At 40.8% G+C, this 21,542-nt stretch overlaps 1 protein-coding gene across 6 annotated transcripts in view; it reads left to right on the top strand.

Annotated features, from left to right (window-relative positions):
- Positions 1-17,552, top strand: part of TO1 (thioredoxin O1) — a 47,796-nt gene extending 30,244 nt beyond the window's left edge. For 2 of the 6 annotated variants that reach the window (XM_088954063.1, XM_088954062.1), the window contains exons 5-6: positions 9,676-9,720; positions 17,210-17,552. In XM_088954063.1, the coding sequence (XP_088810189.1) occupies positions 9,676-9,720; positions 17,210-17,308 (144 nt within the window). In that variant the 3' untranslated portion in view covers positions 17,309-17,552. Of the gene's footprint in view, positions 1-9,675; positions 9,757-17,209 lie in introns of all 6 variants that reach the window. The other 4 variants (XM_088954067.1, XM_088954066.1, XM_088954065.1 and 1 more) reach the window with 2 other exon arrangements.
- Positions 17,553-21,542: the final 3,990 nt, after the last annotated feature.

The raw sequence follows: 21,542 nt of genomic DNA on the forward strand, positions 1-21,542 counted from the left end.
GACTCATAGAATCAAGAATGCAATATGTTTTACATCACATTAGCTACTTGAAGCAATGCAATTAAGGAAAAAAAGAGATTGCGGGTTTTACATGCTTGAAAGTGCTTTATATGTTTGCTTTTATTTTTAAATTTTCATTTGAATACACTTTACACGTTGATGTGACAGTTTCCGGTCACGTATCATTTTTTCGTGATGTGTCAATTTTTTGGCTAAGTACATCATCATCTCGTCTGCTCCCAAGTGGCCTGTGACCCAAAGGCTGAAGTGGAGCTCCCTGGTGGCGAACTGCCTTGATGAGCTGCCTGGAGGTGAGCTACCTTGATGATGAGCTCCCTAGTGTAGTGCAACTCGACTGCTACCGGCAAGAGGTGATCTAGCTACTAGTAACGACGGGAACTGAATTGGCTACTCCTTGCTGGCGATGATCTACTCATCTTTGTAAGCGGCGGGAGTTGAGGGACTTGCGAGAACTAAATCAGAGAACCCGGGGGTGTTTATCCGGTGAGGTCACTTCGATGGCTAAGTTAGCGCAGTATAGTAGTAGAGAGCTTGAAGATGATAATAGGATGAGAGAGCTAGAGAGCAGAGGTTACCCATCCCTTTTCGCATCCTACCTTCGCCCTTGGGGGTTGAGGCCTTTATATACTGGAGTCCTCATGGGTTAGGTGGAGCATTTCTTGGATCCCAGCTGTGATGGGACTGACTTGCGTGTTAGGTGGGTGAAATGCCATCAAACGGTAAAACTGTCCCTTCTCGTCAGAACCAGGGAGTTGGTGAACTAATATAGCCGTTACAAGTCACAATCCCGTAAAATGCGGGGTACGGAGGTGTGCTCGAGGTTGTCAGGTTGGCGCTTGTGTCAGGCCGCTAGGTCGGTGCCTGGGCCAGGCCGCCCGCTCGTGCCAGGGCCAAACTACCAGCTCGTGCCAGGGCTAGGCTACCAGCTCGTGCCAGGGCTAGGCTACCAGCTCGTGCCAGGGCCAGGTTGCAAGCTCGTGCCAGGCCACGCCAGTGCCAGGCTGCGCCTATGTCAGGCCGCGCCTGGCGGGACACCATAAACTTAGCAAAGGCAAGTTGTTGTCAAAGTGGTCCCGGGTGTCTGTGTTGTAATGATGGCGAGCTGCCTGTGTTGTAATGATGGCGAGCTGCCTAGTGGCGAGCTGCCTGTGAGTGCTACATGATGGCGAGCTGCCTAGCTGTCAAGGGGCTGCACTTAGTTGGCATGAGGCTGCCAGGTGTCATAATGTCATTAGAGGGCCAAATCCGCCCTCATCATTTGCCCCCCACTCCCGAGCTAAAAGTAACTCAGCGAAGGGAGTAGATTTCTCTTTTTGGCCCGTCAGTCGACAAGCTTGTAAGCGCTGATTTAGTTTCTTAGGTTCTGGGAGCTGCTTGGAAGCGAGCTGTCCGTAAGGTGCTGAGGTCTTTGCCAGTTTGGTACTTTAGCCCTTAGATTCTGGGAGCAACTTGTAGTCCACTCTCCTTGACTTTGCCCATGCCGACGAGGCGGTTGGGTCTTGTGCAGTAGTGTTGCCTATGCCGTAGAGGCGACGTGGTCTTTCAGCAGTAGTGTGGTCCGTAGGCTTTGGGAGGGACCTGTAGTCCACTCCTGAACTTTGCCCATGCCGTAGAGGCGACTGGGTCTTTCAGCAGTAGTGTGGCCCGTAGGCTTTGGGAAGGATCCGTAGTCCACTCTTGAATTTTTCCCTTGCCATAGAGGCGACTGGTCTTTCAGCAGTAGTGTGGCCCGTAGGCTTTGGGAGGGACCCATAGTCTACTCCTGAACCTTGCCCATGCCGTAGAGGCGACTGGGTCTTTCAGCAGTAGTGTGGTCCGTAGGCTTTGGGAGGGACCCGTAGTCCACTCCTAAACTTTGCCCATGCTGTAGAGGCAACTGGGTCTTTCAGCAGTAGTGTGGCCTGTAGGCTTTGGGAGGGATCCGTAGTCCACTCCTAAACTTTGCCCATGCCGTAGAATACCTGCAACCTAGAATACCTGCAAATCTTCTCCCCATAGATTCTCCTCCAAGTTTATTCCTACCAATTTGGGTTGGTTTTGTTTATAGTAGTACTTTGTTATTAATGCAACTCTTTTGGAGCATCCAAGTGATAAATCGATGAAACTGCATTTTATAATGCTCCAATATTCCTCAATCACATTTTCCTGTTAGGAATGACAAAAACAATGATTCTCAATGTAATTCTTACCAGAATGGTTCTGCAGACTGAATGTGAAGTGACTTGACATTGTATCTACTAAAACCAGATCACCTTAGAACTTATTTTTTTTTATGAATAATAATAAGTTTATTGATTCAGAAGCAACTTTAGAGTGAGTTCATACATCATCTCAACGAAAGGCACGAGTTGCAGCCCCTCCTTGAATCTTACAAGTAAACTAGGAAAGAAAAACAATAATCACAACTGAGCCCAAAATAATTCTTCCCTATTTATCCCTTGCTTAGCTAACACATCTGACAAAGTATTTGCTGATCTCCCCACCCACTGTACAGTGACCAACATATTCCTTGTCAACCAACTAAATTTCTTCATTTCATTCTTGTATCGCCACATGGCCTCTTCGGAATTTTTCAACCAACCCACCACCACTTTGGAATCCCCCTCGATTATTAGGTGTTGTACCCCCAGCTGGTTTGCAAATTGCACCCCTTGTACAACAGCTAAAAGTTCTACCCTGATGGAGTTCCCAATTCCCAAGGGACCTGAGTAGAGCAACAAAATCTCTCCCTTCTCATTTCTCAAAGCACCCCCACTCCGAATAATCCTGGATTACCCATGCTGCTTCCATCAAAGTTCAACTTTATTGAGCCTTCGGGTGGAGGAGACCGGCTTGTAATTGATTTATCCTTTAAAGATGAGCACCTTGCTACTGCTGACCAATTTCTCCAAAGGTCATTAAAGGAGAATTGATGGAAGATTTCCAAGGTCTTCAGCCAATGTATTGCCCTGTTTAACACATAGTCTTTCAAATCTTGGCTGTTCCTTTCCTTGTCTTGAAAAATTCTGAGATTCCTTTCTTCCCAAAGAGTCCAAGTCAAAGCAGGACGAGCACATCTCCACATAATTCTCCCTATTTTTGTAGGCCAATAAAAGATAGAATGGTTGAAGAGCATGTGAACTTCTGCTAGTAGACTCCAACTACCCCCAAACAACAAAAGTAGCCAAGCCCAAAGGTCTGCAGAAAAGGGACAAGATACTAGTAGATGGTAACAATCCTCACTGTGAGCTCTATAGAGGATACACCAATTAGGAGAAATACAAAGAAAAGGTCTTCTCTTTTGTAGGTTGTCTAAAGTGTTTACTTTCCCATGGAATACTTCCCAACAAAAAGCCATAATTTTTTGGGGGACTGGCCTCCACCAAATTTCTTTTGACGGAAAGGGTTGGTGAGTAGAAAGTTGAGAGATGGACCTAAAGAAAGAAGCACAAGAGAAGGTTCCATTGGGTCTAGGAGTCCAAACACTCTTATCTGGCTTGGAGGGATCCAAACAAACCTGATTAAGACAACCAAGCAAAATAGAAAGTGACTCAATTTCAGCATCCCTAAGTCCTCTATGAAACCCAAAATCCCAAGTAGGATCTAAGGGTGTTCCCAAAGATGAAACAAATTTTGAGACCACCTCTTTTTTGTACAAAGAAATAGAAAAAAGCGAAGGGAACAAGTCCTTTAACAGTGAGTCTCCTACCCAAATATCCTCCCAAAAAAGAACAGAGTTGCGAGAACAAACTTCATACCTGATAAAATTGAGGAATTGAGGAAGGGTGTTGTGAATAGCCTTCTACGGTGCTGCTAGGTTAGCTTGCTTCGATACACCAACATCCCATCCATTCTCTGACCTCCCATGAATGCTTCCCACCACCTCTTGCCACAATCTCTTTCTTTCCAAAGGCCATCTCCACAACCATTTCCCTAACAGAGCTTGATTCTTTCTAATTACCCTCCCAATTCCCAAGCCCCCCTCTTCTTTACTTCTGCACACAGTTTCCCAATTAACCAAGTGATCATTTTTTTCTTGTCCCGACTCCCATAAGAAGTCTCTCATCAACTTCTCCAGTTTCCTGGCTTCCCTAACTGGTATCCTAAAGATAGACAAATAATAGGTAGGTAAGTTAGCCAAGGTAGCTCTTATTAGGGTAATTCTCCCTCCTAAAGAGATATAGTTCCTCTTCCATGAGGCTAATCTCTTCTCAAACTTTTCTATCATTGGGGTCCAAAATCTACTCTCCCTAGGATTTGCCCCCAAAGGAAGCCCTAAATATGACATAGGCCAAGCAGAGGTGGAACACTCAAGACACTCCGCAATAGCCTCGACCTCCCCTACCTCCAAATTTATACCCGCTATGCAGCTCTTTTCCAGATTTATTCTCAAATTAGAGACTTTCAACTCCTTTAATTATCTCCTTTAGGTTTGCTACCTTTTCACTAAGACCTCCTTCACAAAAAATCATTAGGTCATTTGCAAACTGAAGGTGGGTGATGGGGACTTGGTGTCTCCCTATTCTCTAACCCCTAATGGCATCTTCGCTGCGAGCCTTAGTAATGATCCTACTAATCACATCAGCTACTAAGGTAAAAAGGAAGGGTGAAAGTGGATCCCCTTGCCTGACACCCCTGCAAGCTGGAAAAAAGTCTCTCACCGTACCATTTACCAGAATAGAGTAGTGACAAGTACTGATACACCCAAAGATCCAACTACACCACTTGTCCCCAAGTCCATAGTTTTGCATAACCTCCAATAGAAACTTCCAATCCACCAAATCATAGGCATTTTCAAGATCCAATTAACAAATGAATCCTCTCTTACTAGACCTTTTCATTTCCTCCACACACTCATTCGCAATTAAGATCTGATCTGTTATTTGTCTCCCTTGAATGAAAGCCCCCTGTGTTTCACTAATGATGGTAGGGAGGACTGTTTTGATTCTCAATTAGAGCACTTTAGCCAGAATTTTATAGATGCTTGTCACCAGACTAATAGGCCTATAATTTTTTGGGTGGTTGGCATCATTCTTCTTAGGTATCAAGGCCAAAAAGGTGGCATTAATTCCAGGGCTTATAGTGTGATTGTCTGCAAATTCCTTAAAGACTTCAGCTAGATCCTCTTTCAACACCTCCCAACAGTCTTGATAAAAACCAATTGTAAAGCCATCTGGACCCGGAGCCTTGGATCTATCCATTATAAAGACAACTTTCTTAATCTCTTCTTCCTCAAAATCCCTTTCCAGCCACCTTGCCACTCCATCAATTCTTGGCCAAACCACCCTTTCCATGACTGTCCTCTCTCTCAAAGGCCTTCTATAAATCGATTTGAAGTGGTCCACAAATTTTCTGGCTATGTCATCCTGGTTGGTAAGCACCTCCTCTCCTATCTCTAGCTTGGTCACAAAATTCTTTCTTCGTCTCCCATTTGCCAAATCATGGAAGAATCTACTGTTCCCATCGCCTTCCTCAATCCACTCGTGTCTAGATTTTTGTCTCCAACTGATTTCTTCCCTCAATAACACCTCTTCCAAATCCTTTTTTAATTGTCTCCTTAACACTCTGTCCTCCTTGGTCAGTCCATTGTGAGATTCCTTTACATCCAAGTTCTTTATTCGAGAGATTAGGCCCAATTTTTGCTCCTCAATTCTACCAAACTGATCTCTATTCCACTCTTTTATTTTGGCTCTCAACCTTTTTAATTTCTTGTGGAACTTGATCCCCTTCCATCTTACCCCCCTCTCCTCCTCACCCCACCACTCCTTCACTTTTTTCACAAAATCTGGATGGGTAGGCCACATATTTTCAAATCTAAAAGGTTTGGGTTCTATAGGAAAAGACTCAGTACCTATTTGGATAGGACAGTGATCGGAGGTGACCCTGGGTAACGCCTTAGCAACCAAGTTTTCCAAACTATTCTCCCAGGCAAGGTTAAATAAGAATCTATCCAAGTTCGAGCACAAAGGGGTTTCCTGAAGGTTGGACCAAGTGTAACTGGCTTGCAGCAGAGATATTTCCTTCAGATCACAATCTTCAATAAAACCATTAAATTTCCTCATGCTTGTTGAGATTACCTGTTGGGGATTACTGGTTTCATCAGAGAATCTAATGACGTTAAAATCCCTGCCCAGGCACCAAGGACCATCCCATAGCCCCTTGATTGCATATAGTTCCTCCCACATCTCATTCCTCTCTCTATAGGAATTAAGGCCATAAACATTGGTTAAAACCCATAGACACCCATTGTCTACATTCTTGCACTTAATGGAAACTGAGAATCTGCCTATCAATTCTTCCACTACTTCCACCACATCCTCCCTCCACAATGTTACAATCCCCCCCCCCCCCCCCCCGAGGCTCCCCAAGAAGGAGCCGAGCTCCAACCTAAACCTCTAGACCTCCAAATACTCCTCACCCATCTCCCATCTAATTCCATCAATTTGGATTCTTGTAACAACACAATATCAGGTTTTTCCCTTTGGAGTAGGTCTTTGATCACCCTTCTCTTCCATGCACTCCCTAACCCTCTTACATTCCAGCTAATAATTTTCATCGAGACAAAGTAGCAAAAGAACCCAATAAGAGGCCATATTCTCCTTATTTTAGGCCCTTCCTTCTATCCTCTCTACCACTGAATTCTAAATCCCTCTCAATGTCTGAAATTAGCCTTTCCATTTTAGATCTTTTTTTCTTATTTGTTCCTTCCCCCCCCCCCCTTCCTAATACAACAATCATCCTCTTTCTTTTCTCCATCCTTTCCAGCCAATGTCTGAGGAAGAATTTTACCCTGCTCACACTTATTTTGGCTACATCATCTTTCTCCGAGTCCTTCCTTTTTATTTTGTTCCTCCATCATTGTACAGATCAACTCCCAAATTCTGTCCGCCTCCCTCTTACTACTTCCTTCCAACACCCTCTCTCCTCCTTCCACTATCACCCTCTCTCTTGCATCAGAACTTCCAGGATGGGAAGCTGGGATATCTGTTACAGGCAGAGCAAACAAGTCAGTACCTAAAACAGAATTGACACCCATACTTGATAGAACGGGGGTAGGACTAGAATCACTGGAAATGACTTGCTGATAGGCGGCAACTGGTTTTAAAGCCTTTACCCTTTTTGGACAAGGTTGAGAAGTAGACATGGTGAAAGAATCACTTCTTGACGACCTACCCACTTGGAAGACCTTTCTCCATGATTCCGACACTGGAATATCCGCATCCATCCTCATAGCCGATTCTTGTCCCTCTCCACCAACATCCTGTAGTTCATTAGACTCAGGGTCAGCTCCCTCGATGAAGGGAGGAGTTTTCACAGCTTTAGAACCATTTTCTTCACCATTTCTAGTCTTCTCGCCACCTGCCTCTTCAGTCTCTTCCTCTAAAAACAACAGCTCTGTATGCAAACTTTCTGTTTCAAAAAAATCATTGTTGCTTTTTGGAGATAGACTTCCCAGACTTGGCGTTTCGTCTCTATCAGAATCGTCATTGCTGTTTTGTTCACTCGACCAGTCTTCAATCCCTGTTCTGTTCTCATCACTAGGCTTGAGGTATCTCGGATTGCGCCTATCTGGTGAGAGACGGTTTGCCAGGTTGGATGGGACCCACTGTAGAGAGCCTCGCGACTGTGAATCTGGAGATTTTTTTGCGCTTGAACTGTTCGAACGGAGGAGGGGTTCGGGGTAGAAGAAGATAGACGCTTAATTTCGTCTATCAGCTCGTCCCTCCTCCCAGGCACGTGCTTACTTAAAGTACCCCTCGGCCCATCTATCTTGTAATGGGCTTTGGGCTGAAGCCTATGGGAGTCCACCTTTACAACCTTTATTTGAGATGCCTTCTTCGGCCCATCATCAAGTGGATCCACTCGATTGGCCCTTGTTTTCATTCCACGTGACCACTTAAAAGGTCACGCCCCCCTGATTTAATGGTCGAACCAGCAATCTTCTCTGTCTGAGGTTTGTTCAGCCCTCTCCCTTTCGAAACTAGTGAATTTTCGTTTGTTTCTCCTGACACCACCTGAGCAAAGGATCTGCCATTTGTCATAATTTTTTCTTGCTTTCTCCAGGTTTGACCTTCCAACTGCCCCAAAACTTTTTGGTTTCCCAGAATTTGTTGGCCCTTTTTAGTGAAACATCCCTTCCCATTTGAATTAACCACTCTCACAAGTCCACGTAGTGCTTCTTCTTCCTCCTTCTCCCCTCCTACCATACGAGCCTCCTTCCACAACACTGCTTCAATGGAGGAAGCTAACCATACAGAGACAAAGCTCCCCTATGTTCATACCTCTACCTTTCGTGGAATGTCTTCTGGCTTCACACCACTTAGCAAGATTGCTATTGAGTAAAGATCTCCCCAGAAAGCACCTTTCAAGATTCCTCCACACAACACAACTATAGACTCTGCTATTTCTTGTTTCCATAGATGGAATGGCAAGCCTATTACACACACCACCACACCATCTTCGACAAAAAAATCCTTGGAGTTAGATGTTGGATTCCATTTGAAGACTGTGAATGATCCGAACTCAGCCTGGACATTGATAGCTGATATTTCCAAATCATTCTCTAATGGATCTAGGATGGCTTTACAGTTATCGAAGGGGGTTACCATGAAGACACTCTTCAGCTTCAACCTGGTTGCCAGTAAGTCAGCTACCCTCCAATCATTAACCTTTTCCTTGGCTTGTATCACAGGCTTACTATCCCACTCCTCTCTCTCTAGACCTCCCACCATTCTGCAATGGCCTTTTGTTTTTGCCATGACCACTGGCCCTTGTTCTACCCTGCTGTTGCTGAGATATACCTTCTCCTCCCTTATGGAGGCTTTTTTCTCATTTGCTACTCTTTGAGCTAAGAACTCTTTGAGCAACCAGTCAACTTCCCCCCAACCTTGGTTCTGTTTTCCTGCTGGTAGACACACTAGTTGCCTTTGTCCCTTACCAAAGAATTCAGCCAAAGCTATGAAGAACCCCTTTCTATTCTTCTTACATTCAACAACATATCTTCTCCCTTCTAATGTACTAAAATCCTGCCAGTTTATCTGCTTACCTTTTGAACAGGCTCCAGCTATGAACTCTCTTAGCCACTCGATCACTTCTAATCCTTCCAGCAGTATTGTACCCTTTTTTGCTTCCCTTACCTTCAGGCTTACCTTCCCCTTAATTCTCATCTCTTCGAACAGGAGATTTTTTGCTTCTATCTTCAAGGATCTCCTCCACTGACCTGCCTGCACGAACTCCATCTTAAAATACAAACTTCCCTTGGAGAGTCACGTTCAACTGTCCGTTGATGCCTTTCTAACCTAGCTTTACATCTCTGAGCCGATTCAACTTCTGCTCCTTTAAATTTCTCAGCTGTTTCACCATCACTGATGATATCACATTTTCCCTTCCTTAGGATAGTTATTCCACCAACTACAATTGCCAAGACATAGTACGTGATGATTTAGAGGATAGCCCAAAGCAAAAACTCTGATGATCCAGCCCTTAGAACTTGTTACTCAGTCGATATATATATTTGTAGTGATGACAATATTTTTCCTTTTGCATTTATTGCAGCTTTCTGTCTTTTGATTGTAAAATTTCTTTTTTTTTCTTTGTTTTAATTTATAAAAAAAATTATAGAATTTCTTTTACTTTGAAACTTTCACTGAGCTTATTATTGGTAATTTGTTGCAGGAGGGGCTTGAGGACACATTAAGCGAGTTAAATATTACCTCTGTGGTAAAAACCCACTTATCATGATTTGTTTTGAAAATGGTTTGTGCAGTGCACTACTTTCACATTATAGCAGCATATAATTGCAACATATGGTTATTCACCTAGTTAATTGTCATCTTGTAGTAATTAATTTCTGGTTCTTTTTTATCTTGAGACACTCACATTTAAATATGTCTAATCCATTATAACCTCATTCAAAATCACCACGTGTATAGCCAGTATGTCTCAGGGTTGACCAAAGTTTGAAATGTCGATGTTGGTGGAAATGTCGGTCATCCAAATATGCGAAACATGTCAGAAATGTCGGAAATATCGTATGGAAATATTGTAAAAATTATAGATATGGTGGAAGCATTGTAAAATGTGCAAAATATAGAATGTTATTTTATGAAATGATAAAGGAAGCATAGGCATGCCTTTTTAAATTATTATCTTATTCTAAATCATTAAACAAAGACAAGAACCTAAGGTTATGAATAAAAGAATATATTCTAAAGTTGCCCTATAAGCCTTAAGATTAAGAGATTCATGATAGAATGAGTTAAAGCAAAATTTGAACTCATAGAAAATGTAAATGGTTGTAATATATTAACCAAATAATCTATTACACGAACAAAAACTAATATTTTACTTTATATCTGAAATGAATATTGAGTTAGCTCAAAGTGGTAATACAATAACTTGCTACTTCACATACCTACAATGTTGTTACCAAATTATGTTATAATACTCTTATACTCCACATAGTATTGGTAATGTTCAATGGGGAATATGTCAATTCCAGTAAAATTTCATGTTGTTACCTGTTTGCTGGAACACAACTGCCGAAGAAGAAGAAGAAGAAGAAGAAGAAGAAGAAGAAGAAGAAGAAGAAGAAGAAGAAGAAGAGAAAGTTTTGAGAATGGCGGCACACCTCTCTCAGTCGCCTACTCTATTATATATAAGTGTATTACATAGTGTTACATGAATAGACTAGAATGCCCCTGATTAGTGATGGGACACCTAGACAAATAAGAAACACTAAATAAGATTAGGCCCAATAACTAAGGCCCATTAACTAATGACTTAAGACCCAACAAAGATAAGCATACACATTAAGACATCCGAACCAACACTCCCCTCAAGCTAAGCATGGATGTCAATCATGTTTAGCTTGCCAAGTAAGTCCACAAATTTTATTGAAGCTAGCCCTTTGGTTAGAACATCTGCGATCTGCATCTCGGAGGGAGTATAAGGAATGCAGAGTTCTCCTGAGACTATTCTTTCTCTGATGAAGTGTCGGTCAATCTCAATATGTTTCGTTTTATCATGTTGCACTAGGTTATTTGCAATGTTGATGACAACCTTGTTGTCACAGTACAACCTGAGAGGACAATCGATCTTTATTCCGAGTTTACCAAGAAGGATCTTAAGCCACAAAAGTTCAGCAACACCATGAGCCATAGCTCGATATTCAGCCTCTGCACTTGATCTAGCAACCACATTTTGTTTTTTACTCCATGTAACCAGATTTCCTCCAACAAAGGTGCAGTACCCGGAGGTTGACTTCCTGTCTCCAACAGAACCGGCCCAATCTGCATCAGTATATGCTTCAACTTCAATTTTATTGTGTTTTCTGAACAGAATTCCTTTCCCTGGGCAAGTCTTCAAATATCTGAGAATCCTTTCCACAGCTCTCATGTGAGGGATTTTAGGAGAATGCATGAACTGACCGACAACATGTACAACATAAGCAATATCTGGGCGAGTGAGAGATAGATAAATCAACTTCCCCACCTCTCCTATTGATTCCTATAGACTATGGTTCTGCTCTATTGGAGTATCTACTGGCCTACACCCCATCATACCTGTCTCTTCTAGAAGATCAAGGACATATTTCCACTGACATATATAGATTCCCTCTTTTGACCTAGCAACTTCAATCCCAAGGAAGTATGTCAGATGGCCCAAGTCTTTATCTCAAACTCAACAGCCAAGAACTCCTTTAGTCTTTTTATCTCTTCCTGATCATCCCCTGTAATCACCATATCATCCACATAGACAATAAGTACTGTAAGTTTGCCATTTTTCTTCCTTATGAACAAGGTATGATCTGCCCCACTTTGAGTATAGTCCACTTTCCTCATGGCCCCCACAAAGTTTCTCAAACCAAGCCCGAGGAGACTGTTTAAGACCATATAATGCTTTTCTTAGTCTACACACTTCCCTACCAAACCCATAACCTGGTGGAGGATCCATGAATACTTCTTCATGTAGGTCGCCATTTAGGAAAGCATTCTTCACATCCAACTGATGTAGCACCCATGAGAAGTTTGCAGCTAATGACAATAGAACTTGGATTGTGTTGAGTTTCGCTACTGGAGCAAAGGTTTTTTTGTAGTCAATCCCTTCCTTTTGAGTAAACCCTTTTGCTACAAGTCTGGCCTTATACCTTTCAATGGACCCGTCCTCCCTATGCTTTACAGTGAACACCCACTTGCATCCAATAGTGCTTTTCCCTTTCTGTAGATCCACTAATTCCCAAGTCCTTGCTCTCATTAAGTCTTTCATTTCTTCGTTCATAGCCTCTTTCCATCTTGGGTCAAACACTGCCTCTGAATACCTAGTAGGGACATGCACAGAAGAAAGAGCAGATACAAAGGAACAATAACGATGAGACAAATGTGTGTAAGACACAAAATCAACAATGGGGTGTCAGATGGTACAAGAATGGGTAGGCTTACGAAGGGCAATAGGGAGATCTAAATCAGAAGTATGTGATAAGATTACCTAGAGGTGCTGAGACAGGTTGATCCGAGTCCAATTGGTTGCAGTCATGAGTTAGAGGGCCATTTTTCCTTCTATTGTAGGTGATTCTTATATCCTTTTGTTGCCTATTGGAGTCTTCAGTAGCATCTGCAACATCAAGAGTGGTAGTTGGTACAATGGGAGCCTCACTAGGTTCACCCGGGATACTACAACTAGGAGGATCAGGAGGAGAAGATGAAAGGTCAGAAAGAGGCACAAAAAAGGAGGGAACAGAGGAATCCTCTTCCATCCCGCTAGTCTCCCCCTGAAGAGGATTCTAGGAAGAATGAAAATAGGATTGAGACTCAAAAAACACCACATCCTTTGTGACATATTTTTTCTTGGTGACTAGATCATAACACTTGTAACCCTTCTATGTAGGAGAGTACCCAAAAAAGATTCCTTTCGTAGCTCTTAGATCCAACTTGGTCTTCTTTGGATCCTTTACATGTATAAAACATACACAACCAAAGACTCTAGGTGGAAGGGAAAAATCTGGAAGATGAGGACAAAGGACAGAGAAAGGAGTTTTCATACCCAATACCTTGGATGGCATTCGATTTATCAGATATGATGCAGTAAGGACTGCTTGAGACCAGTAGTGCTTGGGAACCTTGTGTTGAAATAGTAAGGCTCAAGCAGTCTCCAATAGCTATCTATTCTTGTGCTCAGCAACCCCATTCTGTTGGGGGTACTAGCACAAGATGACTGATGTATCATTCCGGCATCCTCCATAAACAGGTTCAAGGATCTTTCAAAAGTGGCACTTCATCACGTCCTTTTAACAAGTAGATCCATGTGCATCGTGAGTAGTGATCAATAAAACTGATAAAGTACCGAAAGCCATCAATAGAAACAAGGGGTGAAGGGCCCCAAACATCAAAGTGGACTAAATCAAAAGGAGCTTGAATTTCATTACTAGAAATTGGATAAACAGTTATACATTGTTTTGACAACTGACATACTTTACAAACTAATTTTTGACTTGAAACACCCTTGAATAATTCTGGAAACAACACTTCTAATGATGAAAAAGGCAAATGACCTAGCCTAGCATGTCGCAGATGTAACCTAGCTATTGACTCCACATTGGATGGACTACTAGTAGCAGATGTTTGTAAGGCCGAACTGGTGTTTGCATCAAGGTAGTAGAGACCTCCATACTCATGATCGCTCCCAATCGTTCTCTTTGTCAATCTGTCCTGAAAGACACAATGAGTAGGAAAAAGGTTATGCTACAATTAAAATTCTTGGTAAGTTTTGAAACAGATAAGAGATTTGAAGAAAGATTGGGAACATGCAGAACAGATTTGAGTGAGAGGTCCTTACTTAGGTCAACCACCCCTTTCCTAGAGATGGTGGAGAGAGAACCATCAGCAACCCTCATCTTATCTTGGCCAGACAATAAATGATAGGAAGAAAATAGAGAGGACATATGTGTCATACGGTCGTTTGCACCGGAATCAATAATCCAAGAAGCAGGATCAATAGAACTAGTTGCACTAAAAGCAGAGACATTACCTGATCTGGCAAGGGAGGTGGAAGCAAGAGAATTGGTCCTTAGACGGGCTAGAGCCCGGCTAAGTACCTCTACCTCATCAGCAGTGAAACCCAAGGACCCTAGTCCGGAGGAATTAGCAATCTGTCCCATGGGAGAAGAAGTAACTGTGGATGAGTGTTTTGAGCTATCATCACTGTGACTGGCAACAAGATTCCCACTTGTAGCTTGACCCTTCTGGTGCTTCTTATCTTTCCTCAAGGCAGCTGGTTTCAGATGAGGATAGAGAACCCAATAAGTCTCTTTCACATGCCTTTCACCTCCACAATGAGTGCACTTAAGATACTTCTTGTTCGAGTACTTATTCCCCTTTTGATTTGTAGAAATTAGGGCCGAATGTTCAACAAGTTGTTCAATTGGCTTAATTTGAGTATCAACTTGCATCTCTTTTCTTCTAACATCTTCATTCCTCACTAGTTAATAAACATGATGTAAATCTGGCATTTCATCCCTTCCCAGAATTTGAGACCTTATGCTCTCATATATTGGATCCAAACTAGCCAAAAATTTAAATGCTCTGCCCTCTTCAATTTGTTTATCATGCCTTTCCTTGTCTTTGGCATTCTCCCAATCAAGAATAAGGTGATGATCAAACTCTTCCCATAGTCCTTCTAAGGTTGCAAAATATGTTGCAACAGTCATATCCCCTTGTCTCAAGGCAGCAATGTTTTGATTCAGTCTATAAAATCTGGCATTGTTTTTTCTCTGCCCATACGTTTTAGACACTTTCTCCCAGATCTTGGCAGCAGTGGAGAAGTGTTGAACAGTCCTAGTTACTCGTGGAGTCATTGAAGCAAGTAGCCAGGACATAACAGTAGCATTCACGCCAAATTGCATATTCCACACTACCCACTTCAGGTTCCTTCTTCAGCCCGTCCAAATACCCAGTGAGTTCCTGAGAAGTGATGAAGAGCATGGCTGAAACAGACCATTCTCTGAAGTTGTACTCATCCAACAACACATTAGTGATCTGCAGGCTGTGCAGATTTGGATTCTCCAGATTAGGAGACCTCCCACCAGTCCTAACATCCCTAGAAGACACTTCCCCGGATACTGAAGACATCTTCTCCTACTTGCAAGAATCACAACTGCAAACACAATATATAGAAAGCTGTTTCAGACTTGCGGAAATTGTTACACTGCAAACTCAGTCCTGAGAACCCGTAACAGAGCTGAAACCAAGAGCAACACATGGCTGCACTGTGCTGACTTCTGCTGTGTTTTAACCTCTGTTGTCGCAGACTGTAATCACCCCTACGACCAGCCCTAGGACTGCCAAAATCAGTCCTCCCACCTAGATCTGTTCCACACAGATCTCTCTTAGCCGAATGGCTACAATCTGCTGTAATAAGTCTAGTAGGGCATCAGCTTCTGGGACAAACTCCCCTTGGGCCCTACAACCAAGGGAAACCCTAGATGTAGGTTTTGTTGTGTTCTACAACCAACCCTAGGGTTTCTTTGCAGCAACTAAGATAGAAAAGAAAAAGAAAGAGAGTCAGATAAGAGTAGAAGAGGAGGCGGCAGCTGTAACCAGGTGATAGATTAGAGCTCTGATACCATGTTTGCTGGAACACAACTTCCGAAGGGGAAAAGAAGAAGAAGAAGAGAAAGTTTTGAGAATGGCGGCACACCTCTCTCAGCCGACCTTACTCTATTATATATAAGTGTATTACATAGTGTTACATGAATAGACTAGAATTCCCCTGATTAGTGATGGGACACCTAGACAAATAAGAAACACTAAATAAGATTAGGCCCAATAACTAAGGCCCAATAACTAATGACTTAAGACCCAACAAAGATAAGCATACACATTAAGACATCCGAACCAACATTACCCATGGAAGTGGAAATGGAAGTATGCCGTGGAAACTATCTCTTGCACTCCACATAGTGTTATTGGGGAAATGTCGATTCCGGTAAAATTTCATGTCGCTACCCATGGAAATGGAAATATGTTGTGGAAATATTAGGGAAATTAGGGACACTTTAAACCATGGGGTTGACCAAATTTTAGCTTGAGGGATTGTCTCATTGGGTGGTCTCCAACTGGGGGCTATCTCATCTATCTGGGCAAGAACAATGATTTCAGCATCATGTTTCAATAAATAACTCTAATTTGTGTCATATATGCAACTATTTTTGAGAATCATTTCATGCAAATATTTGATTGAACCATCTAATATCTCATGGAACCTGAGAGATGAAAGTGACTTCTCAACTAGGGCTTATGATGATTTAGAGACCAGAGGAGATTCTGCACATTTGGTGGAGGTAGTGCAGGTCAGAAAGTTGCAGTAACACTTAAAAACTGTTACATGATGTCTTGTGGGTTGATTCATCGAATCAAATCAAGATGAGAAGCAGGTGGAGGAATGGGTATCTAAAGACAAAAAATTGCTAGACCAACATTGTTTAAGAATGGGTATCTAAAGACAAAAAATTGCTAGACCAACACTGTTTAAGAATGGGTGGAGGTTTATCTCTGTAATCTTGCTAACAAAGAAGCAAAAACAGTATTAGATTGGGAGCTTTGTTAACAGTGGCAACCTGAACTAAGAATTGGCTGTTTGAGTCCTGTGGGGATTATGAGCTGACCCCATATAATTGGGATAGGGCTTGATGACTATGATTAAGATGTAAAGGGCAGCCCTGCACATAAGAGAGGCTGTTTCCAAGATTCGAACCCTGGTCACAAAGGGCAGCCCTAGGATTAAGATGTATGCAAAGAAATTGATCTGGCTTGTGGTGGTGGGTATTCATGCTGCACGGTCTGAGGTGTAGAGGGAAAATCTGGAACTCCGTTGAAGACCTTGGCAATGGGGTACACCTGTGAGCATAGAGAAACGTCAGAGACCCTGAGTAGGTGTCCCGGGGTAAGAGTCTCTGACGGTCAAGTCAGATTGGACTTGCATGTGGCGTCTAGCCTCCTCTGACAACATGTATCCCCACTTGGAATTGGGATTGGCTTTTGCTTTATTGCTCATCTCACTTGGAATTTGGGATGAAAGATGTCACATTTAACTATTTGAAATAATGCAATTGAGAAATTGAAATTTTGACATGCTTGAATATGTTTTGTATGCTATTTATTTTTGCATTTTACTTTGAATAGTGTGCTTAACAGCACTTTTTTCTCTTTTGCAGCCAACGTTTCACTTTTTTTGTAATGGGGCAAAGGCTACTGAAGTAATCGGTGCTGATGTTGCACGTCTAAAAGCTACCGTGGAAAAGCTCTACGAGTAATTACTTGGTGAGAATGAAAGCACACCCGATAAAAAGAGAGGGCGTCATTGCTGAAACTATACGGGGACTAATCTGGAACATGTTATAAGCTGGTTGTATAGTACAAGTACAATTTCATTGTACGTGGACATATGCATGGGTTAAAATATGCTGTTTTTAACTTATTCTTAGTAAGCATTTGGTTTAATTTAACCTGACTAGATGTCACAAGTTATTTGATTCAACTATTTTATTTCCTGGGACTCATGGCTATTCCTTTTCACACACACCCAAGACTGCAATTCTGCAACACACAATCACAGACAAATAACAAAGCAATCAAACGAAGTAAACCTTTCATTTGGGGCCAACTTCAAAGTGATAAAATACTGAAGCTAAAATGGCATGCATCATTTCGGGAGAGCTATAGTAAGGAGTTGAATACAGGCTAATGAGCTGATGTGGTTGTGGATTGGGCCTATAAAAGTCGGCAACCAGGTCTCTCTTGCTCTCTCTCTCTCTCTCTCTGTTTGGGTGGGTGAAAATGAGTCGGATCAGCTACCAACACATTGTGCCAACAACGTCCCCACCATCCATTGCAGCCGTACTTGGGGAGAATGACAAGAGAGTTGTTCCCAACGTGAGGCTACAGTGGTTTGTATGGACAGGATTGGTAGCAGATTATTACCCAGTGGAAATGGGTTTGCTTGTTGGTACGGGGATTATAGCCCAGTCTGGCCCCAATTATTCCTAGCCCAGATCCCAAATAGTTGGATATCTGGGTATTGTTTAGTGAGAAAGACCTAATGATCTTCTATATGGCAATTTAAGTCCTTGGAAAACTTTCTTACCTTGAAGATTTTGCCACGTGTTAAAATGGAACCCTTTTATGTGGACAGTTTATGTATTAAAATGCCAAATTGATTGGCCAGAACTCCAGTGTAATATTTGTGACATTGTTAACATAGACTACTTAGTACTTACAGGATTAATACATGTTGACAATCCAATAGAACCCTTATTTGGACAGTTTGGATTGATCGTAGTTGCCTTTGTGGCTGAAATGGGTGCAGTAGATGGTCATTGAGATATGAACCTCGGGGATGAACGTATGATCAATCCACTGTATGGGGATTATAATTTGACAAAGACTATATGTATAGGTTAATAGACTTTGGGGTAAACAGGTAGGCTATCCAATAGGTCCTCTTCCTCTAGGCTCTATCTAATGGCCAATTTGGGTTGTTGGTTTATTGGCCATAGTGATCTAAATGTGACTCGCTAATATTTACATTTAAACAGAATCCTATCCATCGGATTTAGATTGTACTTAAATTGTACGTGGATATTGAATACCATTAATTAATTAAACTAAAAATAACCAGAATATTGTTATGATACTATTATTGATAAAATGAATTAAAACGATTTTTAAATTAACTAATAAAATTGTGTGAAGACTTAAATGGTTTGGTCACATGCATAAAAGATTAGTAACACTTTTGGTTAGAAGAAGTGATTTGTTACAAGTGGGGAGAGTTAGAAGAGATAGGGGTAGACCAAAAAAGAAACGGGTAAAAGTAGTAAAAAATAATTTAACTACTAATAAGTTAACAATTGATGTAGCTTTAAATAGAATGGAATGTCGAAACATGATTCATGTAGCTGACCCAATATAGTTGGAGTAAGGCATTGATGATGATGATGATGACTATTATTGTGCATCTTGAGCTTGGGGTAGGTTAGGGGCACAAATGGATCATGATTCGATAGGATCCGATCTGAAGTCCGATTCTATTTTGTTGGATTCAGATATCCTCATTTTAGATTTTTGGATTGGATGATCGGATCGGATTCAGATCACTCATATTTGATCCGGTATAATATATATATATTATTTATTTATTTATAAATATGTTATTTATATTACATTTTTTCTGTAGATTTTTTATATTATTTAATTTTTTTATAAAAAACATGTATATATATGATGAAAATAGTTGAAAAAATGCTTTTATTTTTTGTTTCTCTTTATTTAAACTGTTATATATTCTTTTTCTTTTAATAATTTACTTTTTTTAAATTAAATCAGATCGGATCATATTCAGATATTTGACATTCTTATTGGATTCGAATCCAAATCAATATTTGTGAGATCCAATCGAATCTTTGGATCAAACCTACATTTCATTGGATCGGATTCGGATATACGTTGATTCGAATCCAATCCATTCTGTTTGCATCCCTAGGCAAGGTGGGTTATGTTTCCCCACTGTAATCTTTTCTCTTTACTTTGATAATGATTGATAAAATTTAAGGTGGCCACCCCTCTATCTGGAGTTTGACATTGTATATCATCAATAAAATGACTTAAAAATAGCTTTTATGAGACTCGAATATACACTTCTCTTTAGTAAATATGCAACATTGGACCAACTTTATTTTATGAACACATTAATTTTATGTAGATATAAGCATATATGCTTAAATTTATCGGATCAGATATTTAGATTGGAGTGGATACATATTGATCTAATTATAAACACAGATTGAATTCCGATTGCCTTAATTGAATTAAATTCCAATTTGGATTATTGGAGACCATCTGCAGCTCTAATAAGAAGGGTTGTGAACTGCAGAGTTCAATACATGGCCAATTTAGAGGATTCCTCATCTGATGAATAGTCTGGATTATTAGGAGAGAGGAATCCGTGGACAGGTTGGTCCCGGGATAAGTATTGTTTCAAAAAGCTCATTACAGACTCCTTTAGAGAATCTTTCACTGTTTCACATATCAATTTCTCTTGCACCCCTAAAGGAGTCCCACTGTCACGGAAAATATTTTAGCCAAAAGAAACTTGTCATTTATATAAAACTAGCCCTTTTCGAGCATTTTTTTTTAAGTAAAAAAAATGAAAGTTTGGATGAGTATGGTTGATTTGTCTCGAAGCATTATCCTTTTCAAGTGCATTAAACATGGGAAATTCAACTGTCAAAAACGTGAGGTTGATCAGGTTCTTTCTTAATAAATTCATAGCTATAAGTTGGGGTGTATCTAAAGCCAAACCTAAAATAGTCACCTATTTGAGTTGGGCCAAATTCATTTTCTATTCCATATTGATGAGAATTCCACAGTAGTTCTCACCAAACTGGATGAGTGCAAATCCCAAATTTTGTAAATAACATAGAATGTTCAAGCAAGATGTGAATCCGACAAATTAACAATTCATTAGTTAGATCAATATTTAATGGGTCATATTCAACCATGCATAGATTCAAGTCAAGACTGTGGACAGGTGTGTATGTGGGCATGCTATCAATGTTTTTCTTCCTTAATTTTTCAAGCTATCTAGCCTCATTTTGATTGTTAGCATGTTATCATTTCATATAATAGACAATGGTTTTCAATTTTATAAAAAAGAATAATGTTTTCATTTAATTGAAGTTGAAATATTAAAACTATGATAATTTTAGACCTCTTGTATTAAAATATGAAATTATATTAACAAGTGGTGGGCAAATTATATTAACAAGTGGTGGGCATCCAAAGTGTGGGAAAAAGAAAAAAAAAACGGTAAGGAAGTTTTTCTTAAGTACTCTATTCCTTCTAGAAGTCATTGGTACATTATCATTTATTTTTCTTGATATAGGGAGGATTATATTTGCTATCTTAAAGAGTTAAAGTGGTAGAGATTGCCCCTTGATTGCCAATATCATAAAATTCCATCACTTTTGGTTAGAATTGTTCCCAACAACAATCACTACTGTCTTTCTTTTCTTTCATGGGTTTCCAAATCTAAAAAGAACTCCATCACTGTTTGTAGAATTTACTGTCTTAAAGGTGGTAGTTAAAGAGGTAGATTTGCCCTTTTGATTGCCATCATCATAAAATTCCCTCACTGTTTGGTTAGAATTGTTCCCAACAACAATATCTACCATCTTTCTTTTCCTTTATGGATTTCTAAATCTAAATGAACTCAGTGCTTGTTTGAAGTTGGGACTTTTACCAATAGAAAAGCATGAAAAAAGGTCTTTTCATCCACCTATCTGAGGCATGAAGAATGCCCTTCTTTTTTCTTTTGCCCATGTTAGTCCAGAAGACTTTTTGACTGAACCTTGCCACATGATTAGAGGTTGACATGATGAACATCTGAAAGATTCCCATGGCCAAACCCTTTTAGAACACAACCAATATTAGTCCGTTGCCTAATAATCATAAGAGAAGTGCCAGCGACTTGGGGCTGTAAAGAACAAA

This window comes from Nelumbo lutea, chromosome 7 (assembly GCF_056320005.1).
Source record: "Nelumbo lutea isolate HS-2025 chromosome 7, American lotus-T2T, whole genome shotgun sequence".
NCBI lineage: Eukaryota > Viridiplantae > Streptophyta > Magnoliopsida > Proteales > Nelumbonaceae > Nelumbo > Nelumbo lutea.